Source organism: Aristolochia californica, unplaced genomic scaffold, assembly GCF_029961685.1.
Source record: "Aristolochia californica isolate CCGP_79_NKW_82.1479 unplaced genomic scaffold, dmAriCali1.0.hap1 SCAF_3, whole genome shotgun sequence".
NCBI classification, from domain to species: Eukaryota; Viridiplantae; Streptophyta; class Magnoliopsida; order Piperales; family Aristolochiaceae; genus Aristolochia; species Aristolochia californica.
This window is the reverse complement of record NW_027181992.1, coordinates 2,431,157-2,442,931: the sequence shown is the minus strand read 5'-3', so window position 1 is coordinate 2,442,931 and position 11,775 is coordinate 2,431,157. Positions and strand designations below refer to the sequence as shown.

The following is an 11,775-nucleotide window of genomic DNA, read 5'->3' as shown; positions in this document are numbered from 1 at the left end:
CTATTGATCAATGAACTAGTTGCTACGTGCTATAAAATTTTCTCTCTAATTTATCTTTTTTTTCTCCAAATTTCATGCTTTTAGGAGAGAAAATCTAATATCTACGAGAAAAATTAAGTTTCTCATATTTTCTTTTCTCTTCAAGAATATGTGCTGCCAAACACTAGAAAAAAACTGTGTTTTCCCTTTTTTCTTGCCTTTCCAACAAGTACAACCCAACGATGAAAATCATCCCTTTTTTGCGGATAGGTCCATAAAAATTCAGATATCACTTCTTTGGAGACATTCAAGAGCAGCCCAAAGATGGTTCAGATGTCGGAGATCAGCTTTTGCAGATGATCACTCTTAATTCTTTCTGAATCAAACCGATGTTAGATACAGAAATGGGCAGCAAAGTGATTTTCTATCTCAATTCTCAATGCGGCTTCTCAGGCCAAGTGAATTATAAGCAGAAGGAATTTACATTTTCCCCAATCTACATTTAACACAGAAATTTACAGGGTACACCAATTTCCTCAGTCTCCAATCCAATCTTTCGGGGAGAGAAAAATCACTCAGCAGACTCTGTATCGACACACCACAAAGGCGAACTTCTCAGAGGTGGAGAGGAGCCAGTACTTACCTCCAAACGAATGCGAAACTTATCATCATTCGTTTTCAACATAAGAGGGAGGGGAAAACACACCCCTTTATCGATACACATACGATGTCTCGGCTTTATCCGGTTCTCCAAGCTGAAAGAGAAGTACTGCGGGAACTTCTTTAATTCTTTCAAATCCCTCCCCATCTCCACCACGAAGTAATCGAACTTGAGCTCGAAGTTTTCCTTGATGCTGTAACAGAAAAGCTGCGGCAATCGCCTAAACATCGAAAGCGCATCCCGCCTTGAGAACCCAATTCTCTGGAGGTACTCGATCCTGGGAACGAATTTGTCCTCGACATTACAAGAACGGAGAGAGGTATGCTTGGAAACATCGTCCGCCCCGATCATCTGGATGAAGTAGAGGGTGGGGCGAAGGCGGGTTTGGACATCGCAGGCGAGCAATCTGGGGCGACGGAGGATGACACGGCGGAGGTGGCGACCTTCGATGCGGGCCTCGCGGAGGAGGAAGGTGAATACGGGGAGAATGTTGGCGGGGGCGAAGGCGAGGAGTTCCGAGCACATGGAGCAAATGCGGCAGAGGTCCGCCGTCGAAAATCTGAAGGAGAGGAGAAATTCGAGGGTTGACTTGATGTCCGAGAGGGGGGCGGAGACGATGGGCGGATGGGCGTCGAGGAGAGCGAGAAGGTCAAGGCCGAGATAATCGAGGTAGAGAACCTTCTCCGGGAATTGAGACTTGGGATCTTCGGGAGGCACCGCGGGGGAGCTGCGGGGGTTTGGGAGGCTTTCTGGGGAGGGAGGTGGTGGCTTTGGAAGAGGAAGAAGAAGAGAAGGGGAGGAAAGACGGAGAAGGTTTAAAGAGAGATAAATGATATGGCTTAGACAGCGAATATGGAGAGGCGGCGTTGGTCGCGTGGAGGTGGAGGAGCTCTTTCATGGTAGTCGTCGCAGTGGATGATAAGGCTTGGAGCGGAAGAATGAAGCCGGAGCAGGAGGCTTCACAGTACAGTGGTGATGTGGCGTTGTCGTGTCATCTCGGACTGTATATACGTAGTTGATTGGTCAAAAGTTGGATATTTTTATATTAAGTTAAAAAAATTAGTTATTTTTACTAATATTTGTTTTAAAAAATAGGTAATTTAGTAAAAAATCCGATCGAGTCGGGTACTTTAAAGTCCGATCTAGTCGTCTGTTTAACCGCTTATGAGGGAACTCTCCATCGCTCGGCACGTGCGGCTCAAACGAGGGTCGTCGAATTATGTGGTTGCTAGACAGCTACTCGTTCTTGGAGTCTTCAGCTCTATCTGCTTGCTGGTCTCTCCAAGGTGTGTCTTCTCCTTCTTTTCCGTTCTCGATGTTATGCAATGTAATCTACTTCTTTCTTAACCAAAACTCATTTGTTTCTAAAAGAAGACGTGAATTTTAAACACTTTCAGATGCTTCTCGTCTTTAAAACAGTGTTTTTCTTCTCTAATGCGGCGCTTCTGCCGAATTATATCAAACCCTAGCCCCGTCCTTTTATGGTTACACAGTCACTTAAAAAACGATTCGTTGGAGAAGCTTGGAGTATGCAATATTTTCTGTCAGGAAGATTGGAAAAAAAACAGAAATGTGTTTGAAATTTACTTCGAAACAAGTGGTGGGATAGAAGAAGTACTAGTTGGAGCACTGTCGATATATCTCTTTTTGGGATGCTCGTGATATTAAAATCTGTAATTCTATTGTGGTGAAGTGAGAACCGAGCAGTTAGTTTGGAAATTAATATTTCTGTTTGGGATGTGGCAGGTATTGCCTTTTTGTTCCAATTTTTTTCCTTTTGCTGCTAAAAAAATAGAAAGAAAAGAAAAGCAGTCAACCACAGCAGGAACAGGGTAGCAGAAGTGCAACCCAGTGACAGTGGCCTATCGTCTTTCTTTTGATGCAAACCATTGGCAGGTAGTGGTAGATTATTGACAATTAGTTGTCATATTGATCTAGGATGCAAAAATGATATGAGGATGAATAAAACTCATAGAATTAAGTTGTTCTTTTCAATTCTGAAGCATCTTTAATCAGTAAAGGTATAACATCATACTGTTAACCCTCAAGACTTAAAAAAGAATAATCGTACATGGATCTAAGATTAGAAAGATCCCATACTTACTAAGGTGGAGACCTCTAACTTTGGCTAGTCATTTTGGAATAAACTTGTTCCTAACTTAAAAAAAAATAAAAGGTCCATAAAGCCATTTCATGCAGGGAGCCTCCCAAGCGGCAGATAAGGATTTCCTCAGGCTACCATATTTATTTCTTAGCTTTTTATAACAAGTGTCCTCAAAACGTTTGTTATTACTAGTGATATCAATTACTTTCCCTAAGTTTTCGGTGCTAAGGACTGTTCACGTTATGCTCTTAGAACATTGCAATTTCACTTTGAACTATGACAACACAAATTCTTCATATTTCATATTTCTATTCTAACATATTTAACTGCAATGCTAGTCTAAGCCAACAATCCTAACTAATGTTGACAGGATGTTGTATAGGAATGTTTCAAGCTCCGTAGTTGCAATTTGGGTCTGTGCCGGATGTGAGGGGGGATTAATTTATATTTGTTGGCCTATAATTAATAAAATCTACTACCTTCTTGTGATAAAGAACAATTACAGTTCTAAAAGTAATCATTGTGAATATCATATTTTTTTGTTTAATTAATTTCTGGCCTGTCACCCGACTTTTTTAAGGCAAAATCTACTGGAGATCTCTATGAAATTGATCAACTGAAAAGAGCATAAAGGAAGAACCCTTTTGGATTTAGTAATTATTTACTCTAAAAGTAGCTTGTGTTATCTCTTCAATTGAGTGCTGCTATTTTTTGGACTGATTCCAAAGGAAGGCATATCTTGGAAATCATTTTAAAGTGCCCTTCTTAGATTCTTGTGATTGTTCATTTATAGTTATCTTCACTGGATTTACCATCCTCCTGCAATGTTATTTAAAGATGAACTAAGATTTGCTTTCCATTCACTAACCATGTACAGTGTTCTGTTAAAACAAGTTCAGATTTTTGAAGTTTAAGTTTATATGGGAAACAAGCCTGCAAAGCCAGAGAAGGATGAGATTCTTGTTAAGGTAAGGCCTCCGCTGGATCAAGCATTTGTCAGATGGCTTGCTCGAGATGTTGAGAGGCTGCATGGCTTTACTCCAAAGAAGCTGAGAGCAATAAAACCACCAGATCATTACATTGAATACATGCGCATGCAAGGATGGTTGGACTTGGATTTGGATGATCCTGATCTGGCTCACCTGTTTAAATGAGCCGTATCCCATGAATTGTCTCCATTAGGTTCTCAAATTATGCTGCAGATATATTTTGTGAAAGAGTGTTGGATTTGTAGCTATTAAACTCGATGGTGTAAATGATGCCTTATACTTGTGCTCCTGAAAATGTTGGAAGAGATGGATCTTGGAGCCTGTGAAATTTTACTCATATCTGCTTAACATTTAGCGAGCTCAATATATCTTCTTGGTGCTTGACAATAACAGTTTACAAATAAAAGGTTGCAGTGAACACATAGGCAAGATATATCCAAGGGTTGTATATTCGAAGTTGACAGACCCCATAGTTTTTGGCTGAATACAGGTTGAAGGCTTAGAGGTGCATGATTACCTCTACCTGTCTCCTCCAGCCTCTCCTCCACGGAGAAGGGGATTTTAGTTGAACTTGTTCAGTTGGTTGGTCCAATTTTGGTTTATACTAGACTATATTAAAATGAAATTTTACCTATAAATATGGCTGTTAAGTCCTGGCCGCTATTACAAAGCAAGAGTGGTTAGCCACGGTAGAAGAGTTATTCCCAGCTCGAATTTTAAGTAGTGCATCCCCCTTCCAATCTTAAGATACGAGCAATTAATTCTAACATGCACAGACATTATTTTTATTTATTTTTTTGCCTTAACTGGACCGGAAAGACCAACTTCTTGCTTCAAGTTTAATTTCATCTCAACTTCCTTTCAGTTCAAACTTGAAACTTGAAATTTTCAGTCCAATATCTATTCTATGCTAAGACAAATAATTTTATTGTGAGCCGTCACACAAGATAACACTACTCTGGAATCCGGAATGGTTCAAGCGAAGAATCCCTCCCAACAGATGGGTTTGTACGTTTTTTATACGTTTTATACCTCGGTGAATTTTCTACTTGTTTTAATCCCACCTGGCTTTTTCTATTGAATGGGGTGTGTATAAAGACGATGCAGGAGTTTTGGCCCTCCAATCCACAATTCAATTTGATGCGTTTCTAGAGCCCGGACACACCACATGAACGGTACGGTAAGTTCAGATTCACAGATACAGCTTAAGAGGATTTTGACCCTAGAAGGCCCAAGCAGGCCATCAATTCTGTTGCATGATCTTACATTTCCAAGACTACACCAACTGAGAAGCACGAAAACGGCCAATGATCCTCAAAATAGGTAAAATTCTTTTATTCCAGAAACCACCGGAAAATTGAATATCACCAGGACCTGGCGATTTCTCTAAACTCGAACGTAGGGCAGTCACAATAAACAAAACTCTATATGCAAGCAACACTACAGCAGATTGCAACTCCATCATATTGCAGCGAAGTATTCCTTGCTGAGTTTGGGATCTGGTTTCATAGACTTCTCTCCTGGCTTCCACCCAGCTGGGCATACCTCGTCTGGGTTCTCTTGTACATACTGCAAAGCCTGCAGCAAAGACAAAAAACAAGGTCCCAAGAAAATGATCAAGGAATGATCAAGGAATTTTAAAATAGTCTTTTAAATTCATCATTGTACCTGAAGCGTCCTCAATGTTTCGTCAACACTCCGACCAATGGCTAGGTTGTTAATAGTGGAGTGCTGAATAACTCCTTCCTTGTCTATGATGAAAAGTCCTCTCAGTGCAATTCCCTGGTAAAATAAATTGATGAACTTGGCCAATCCCAGAATCTCAACTAAATAAATTACAATTCATTCCTTGCTCTTTTTCTTCTCTTTTAGTTTAAAAAGGGGGTAAAGTAATACATTCTTCTTCTTGAAGCAGAAAGGGAAATGAAGACACCTAAAAAGATCTCTGCACGAATGACAGGAAGTAGTCACACACCTGCTGAGGGATCAAAACACCGTAGGACTGAGCAATAGATTTGGTGACATCAGAAACCAAAGGATACTTCAGGTCGCCCAGTCCACCAGACTTCCTGTCAGTTTGGACCCACGCAAGATGAGAAAACTACAGAGAAAATGAACATTTTGTCAGGAAAAGTCGCATGATGACCATCCATGTAAAAAATAACAAATGTTGGCATAAAATCACTATAATAAACCAACTTCAAACTAGTAAATTGTGAATGTTTAAGGATGTAATGTTGGTCCCCAATACAACCACACTCATTTGGAAGAAGGTACGAATTATCTTTTCATTGAGCCACAAATATGATACCTGGGGTACAACCAATTTCGTAATGCATTCATAATGAAACAAGAAAAACAAACTTACCACACTGTCGGTTGAAACTCCTAATATTTCTGTGTTTACTTTCTCAAAATCAGTATATCGGTCGCTGAAAGCGGTGATCTCTGCAACGTGGCAGACATTAATAACATAAACAAATGAATTATATCAAAGCTTTGAATACTTCTTCTCCATATTCATACTCAGAAGATTAAACATTCTTGCATCAGTGCAATAGCTGCAAGAAATGAATGTCTCAACTCACCAGTGGGGCAAACAAATGTGAAATCCAATGGATAGAAAAACAAGATGACATATTTCTTTCCAATGTAATCAGACAGCTTGACCTGCAAAAAGATAACTTTAGTTACACTGTTAGAAATGGTGAGGTCCCTCCCCACCAATTGCATCAGATATATTCAGTTAAGAATACTATGATTTGGTTACAAAAAAATTGGATATATTATTACTGTTAAGGAAATTTCATTAATCAATTTTTAACCAGGACTTCTTTAAAAAGAAAGGGAAATGGCTAAAGGAATCACTGATTCACATGCATGTGCGCATAGCAACATACAGTAGTGGCATGGTCATTGAACATTTAACAGAAAAATAAGAAATTTCTTGGTTGAAATTAGTTTATGTCAAACTATTCATTGGTGACAAATAAAATGAATGGGTCTTTTTCAGCCAAATTGGGGAGAAATCATTTCCAGCCAAGGTGGCTTCTAAATCTACAAGAAAACAAGTTCAAAAGCACATACAATTTCTGTCATGTTCATAAAAATAATAGAAAGTTATCACTAAGCATTTAAGGAACAAAAGATTTATTGTATCCATACATTCGGAGGAAACACTCTCAACCAAGTATAAATGATATTGGCCTTTAAATTAATAAGCAAAGACCAAACAGATAAGCAGAATTCTGAAAAAAAATATATATAATAAATAATTTTTGTTAGCAGAGAGACAGATAGATTTTGCTTTGTGTGCTTGATCAACTAACGCATTCAAATCGCAATGCCAGGTCATTTAGAGGACAATTACTTAGCAGATAAAGACAAAATCTTTAATATACTGCTGGCCTTTGGCTTAATGACTACAACGGTCAGTTATCTTGTGTCCAGGTCTCACAAGGCCATGGGTTCTCCAGAGTCTATGTGTGTATGTATCAGGATTTAAAGAATGTAAGTGACATAAAGAAATCACAACAATTATTTTAAGATACTTCAAAAAATAAGTATGTTTAGTTTTTAAAATTTCGTTTTAAACATTGTTTTTGAATGTAGGTGGGTGTTCGTGTCTATGTTAAGATAGTTTCCTTAAAAGTCAACAAATTGTGATTCGCAGACACAAGTTGTAATAGATTGTTCGTTCCAGATAGAATTAAAGATGTCTAACATATTACGTTGATGAACTCCTGATCGAAAACTGCTTCGGCTTCAAAATCTGGGGCAGAGTTTCCAACCAGTGGAAGCTGGCTCTGACGAAAACAGAAGAGAAAGTATTAGTCAGACATTTAAATAAAAAAATACTTTAAACAGGTGACTCTGATAGATCAAAGGGAAATATGTAGCCGCACATATTCAACATCTTTCAGAACAGCTCTTATAGGTATTTGCCATTATCCAGAGACGATTTTTTTTATTTTTTTGGTACTTGGAGAAGCAAACAAACCATCAATTAGATGCACTACCCTAATGGTTGAGGTTAATTTGATTATAATTCATTCTATAAAATGCCTTGTCTTAGTAATAATACCCCCTGAACAACTCTCTTCCAGCTCAAGTTAAACTTATGAAATTTCTATAGCAAATTATGGAAAACTAAAGTTTCTTTTTACTAGTTAATCAAATCTAGAGAGGAATATCCTTCCTGAAAGCTCAAAGCCAATGCTTTCAAGACCATTACATTAGAGGATTTCTACCTAATGAGTTAGATTTTCTGCGGAACCCAGTTCAATACTAGCGCCAGCATGTAAACTATCATTTCAGCTACAGTAATAAATTTTCCTATTTTTACACAAGCAGTCATCGAGTCTTGAATAACTCTTCCTCCATTCAAAAGTTCTGAATAATCATATCCGCCGTGAGAAATAAATGGAACACTATTCTTAATCATTTTGCTGCAAAATAAAATGTTACCAACAGTAATAGTGCAGAAAGAAGACCCATTCCGTTCAATGAAATTCGGCGTTAAACCCCAAAACAGAAAAGGAACTTTTCCTTCGTAATTCGAACTTAAACGTCGTTGTATATTAGCATCTAACATGTTGAAATATGCAATGTCACAATCGAGTTCGTGAATTGAACCGCTGGTTTTCAGCTGCATCGGTATTGTGACCAGCAAGGCCTCCCATGTTGAAAATCCTCAACCCATACAAAGATAAACAAGCAAAAAGAGTAAAAAAAAAAAAAAGCATATTGCTCTCAATGGAGCCATGAAAATTTGTCCAAATTCTCAACCTGATAAAAACTGAAAGGCTCAATTCGAAAAACAGAGAGAGCAGGGAAAGACAACTAGAAATGGTGACCTGACTTACTGCATTAACAACAAAACTCCTACGAGAGCATTTCGGAGCAGTGACCGGCCTAGTGGCGCGAGAAGCCTGGAAAGAGGAGGATCTTCTCAGACCACTGAAAGATCGAGGAACGGTTAGGGTTTGGCAGAAGGATTTAGGAGAAGGTAGAGAGGCCATTGGAGCGGCAGACTTGCAGGGGAACAAGAGTGCAGGAGAAGTGCAGGACGCCATGGCTGCAGAGCCTTTCTTCTCTCTCCTCTCTCCTCTCTCCTCTCAGCTCTCTCCCTCTACACTCACTCCCTCGGCTGCAGAAACGAAAAGTGCGGATAAGCAGAAGGATCGAGAATCAGGCGATTTAAATAGGGGAATACAGGAGCCATAGATTTCAGACAACACCCTATAACATTTCTGCTTCCCATGGTAAATATATGCCATGAACCATGAGTCATGAGCTTGAGCCTTGAGCCTTGAGCCTTGAGCCCTGAGCCCTCCTCACCGGTGAATCAGTTACGGCAGACTTTTACATCAGGGGCCAGTCGATCGTGGGGTGATAATGAGATCTATTGCCCGTTTTTTTCTTCTTCGAATCAGACTCTTCTAGTTGGGCATCGAAATCAAATGTAGTACTTCTCTTTCTCTCCTCTTTGTGGAATCATGGACCATGATCCACCCACACTAGGCCCAGTCACTAATTTCCTGAGAATGGAATTTGTTGGAAGGTCCATCAAAGCCATGGACTAGACCTATGACATGGATGGGAGATCCAGAACCACATGAGACTCGTGAGGAGGGGGGATCTTGCTGCTAGAATTCGGATCCAATGAAAGACCCGATTGCCGCATCTCGAGGTAAAAAGAAAACCGGCAAATAGCAATACCAAAAAACGGGTGACCTTTTCGTTCATCCTGTCGCTGGACTGGATTACCACTTCCCATCTTCATAAACGAACGAGAAGGCTGTGGAACTTTTAGGAAGCAACAACCACTCTGCTTGCCCTTGTTTTGTTCCTTCTCTTCTTCCACTACCAGATCGATTCCGAACTCCATCGATCCATCCTAATCAATGGTGCTATGAGCTTCTGTGGCCGAGAAGATTATTCCAATGGCGTCGCGATATCTGCAGTGGCGCAATGCATTTGGTGTGGAATCGTATTTGTATCGCTCGGGCCAATCCTTGTATAAGGTCCTATTGCGCCTCTCACTAATGCCTCGAGGTTTTAACGCAACTAGTTTTAACATGGTATTAGAACAGGAGAATTATCCTCTCTTTTCCGTCGCCAAAAGTCGGAGCTAAGTGCTCCTGTAATCGCGAAGGAGGAAGCCAGAAAAATAAAAAATCGTTGGAGTTGCAAAACTCTGTTTTTTTCTGCAACTCCGTATTCCGGCTGTCCCGAAGCCAAAAGAATGTCGCCGACGACCGACGACCGACGACGATCACTGAAGACCGAAGACGACCGTTCCACCTGCCCGTTATTGTCGCCGATCATCACTGTCGCCGAGGGAAACCGAATTACCGAAAGAGAATAGAGTTTTGCGACGACGGTGTTGTAGCCGAAATCACGTCGTCGACGGTCCTGTAGCCGAAATCACGTCGTCGACGGTCCTATAGCCGAAATCACGTCGCTGACGAGCGCCGACGATGGCACCACCACCCCGTTGTCGCTGCCAACCACCGTCGTTGCCGAAGGAAGCCGACGCTCCGTTGTCGCTACCAAAGAAAACAGGTATTTTTTTTTTTAAACTTAGGAACTACTTCCTTTATTTTTCTGTCGACCAAATCGACCCAGACCCGCAGGTCAACCGAATCGGACCGGCATCGGACTATAACTGAATCGAACCGGACCAGCACTAGACCGGACCAGAATTGAACTAGACCATATTGTACAGAACCGAACCATTCGAATCGAACCGGACTAAACCGAACCAAACCGGATTAGACAAGACCGAACAAAAAATTTTAGATCGATGGCCACCACTACAGGCGCATCCACTGAACTTATCCCATCACCACAGATTATAGTCCACTAAGACCATTCTGCATTTCCAATTGGAATTATCCTCGATGAGACTAATTATTCATTATGGTCTCAACTCATGGAGATGCGAATTGGCGCACGCAACAAAGTTGGATACCTCACCAGCGAAACAAAAAAACCAGCATCTGGCAATGCCAATCTTAGAGCATGGATTACTGAAAATCAAAGAGTCAAAAGTTGGCTTATTGACTTCATGAGTCCATTGCTCATGCAACGATTTATTCGCCTCTCCACTGCCAAGGAGATATGGGAAGCAGTATAAAAAACGTTTTATGATGAATCAGATGAAACTTGTATATTTGAGTTGAACTAGAGATCTTTTTCTACCAAACAAAATGGTAGACCGTTATCCATGTACTACAATGAACTAGTTGCTATTTTCCAAGAGATTAATCATAGAACTATATCTCAGGAAGGAACAGTCGAAGGGCTTCCTGTCGAAGGGCTAATCCAGTTGCACTCTGCAATGGCTAGGCTTCGGGTTCATATTTTTCTCAGTGGGCTTGACTCCAAGTTTAATCAAGTTCGTGGAAAAATTTTGCGAAAAAACCCCAAACTTGATTTGGAGAGTACATATGCATATGTCAAACGCGAATATCAATAGAGACAGACAATGGGGAGCTATTGTCTAGTCTCAGAGAACTCGGCGATGTTCGTCAACCAAAACCGACAAGGATCATCAAGCAGTCGGAACCCTCAATCCTCTGGCAAAGGTAACAATCGTTTATGTATTCACTGCGGAGAAAAAAAACATTCACAACACCGATGTTATGAGATTATTGGCTATCCGGAGTGGCCGGATTTCTCAAAAAAACCCCGTAAAAAGATTGTTGGGAAAACTATGGTGATATCATTGGAAAATAATCAGGAGCTACCTACTGTAAATGTTGCCCATCCAGGTATTCTGGATAATGCATTAGTATTTTTTGTACATTCCAGGAATAGACCTTGGATTATTGATACAGGTGTATCCGATCACATGATAAGGGATCACAGTCAGTTACAATCTATCATACTTTCTCCACAATCTGTTATTTCAACAACCAATGGTAGTACCTCTCCTATTATTGGGGAAGGATCTGTTATATTATCCAATAATCTGACATTAGATATTGTCCTTGTGGTTCCCTCTCTTGAATATAACCTTTTGTCTGTTAGCCAAA

The 11,775-nt window shown here is 40.3% G+C and overlaps 2 protein-coding genes and 1 pseudogene across 7 annotated transcripts; 1 reads left to right on the top strand and 2 right to left on the bottom strand.

The window, feature by feature from the left end:
* Positions 1–191: 191 nt before the first annotated feature.
* Positions 192–1,578, bottom strand: LOC137960370 (protein SEEDLING LETHAL 1, chloroplastic-like; annotated as a pseudogene).
* Positions 1,579–1,824: 246 nt separating this feature from the next.
* LOC137960454 (uncharacterized) lies at positions 1,825–4,091 on the top strand. 5 transcript variants are annotated; one of them, XM_068808087.1, is made up of 3 exons: positions 1,842–1,926; positions 2,387–2,536; positions 3,622–4,091. In XM_068808087.1, exon 3 carries the CDS (start codon positions 3,665–3,667, stop codon positions 3,896–3,898), a length of 234 nt encoding a protein of 77 aa, XP_068664188.1. In that variant the 5' UTR covers positions 1,842–1,926; positions 2,387–2,536; positions 3,622–3,664; the 3' UTR covers positions 3,899–4,091. The 5 variants fall into 5 exon arrangements, with proteins under 5 accessions (XP_068664186.1, XP_068664187.1, XP_068664188.1 ...); XM_068808088.1 differs by having other exon boundaries at positions 2,387–2,539; positions 3,644–4,091; XM_068808085.1 differs by lacking the exon at positions 2,387–2,536 and having other exon boundaries at positions 1,825–1,926; positions 3,644–4,091.
* Positions 4,092–4,932: 841 nt separating this feature from the next.
* LOC137958876 (2-Cys peroxiredoxin BAS1, chloroplastic) lies at positions 4,933–8,906 on the bottom strand. 2 transcript variants are annotated; one of them, XM_068806068.1, is made up of 7 exons: positions 8,590–8,906; positions 7,465–7,539; positions 6,322–6,403; positions 6,102–6,181; positions 5,709–5,834; positions 5,402–5,515; positions 4,933–5,311 (listed from the first exon to the last, which is right to left on the bottom strand). In XM_068806068.1, exons 1-7 carry the CDS (start codon positions 8,806–8,808, stop codon positions 5,195–5,197), a joined length of 813 nt encoding a protein of 270 aa, XP_068662169.1. In that variant the 5' UTR covers positions 8,809–8,906; the 3' UTR covers positions 4,933–5,194. The 2 variants fall into 2 exon arrangements, with proteins under 2 accessions (XP_068662169.1, XP_068662170.1); XM_068806069.1 differs by having other exon boundaries at positions 8,599–8,904.
* Between the last annotated feature and the right edge of the window lie 2,869 nt (positions 8,907–11,775).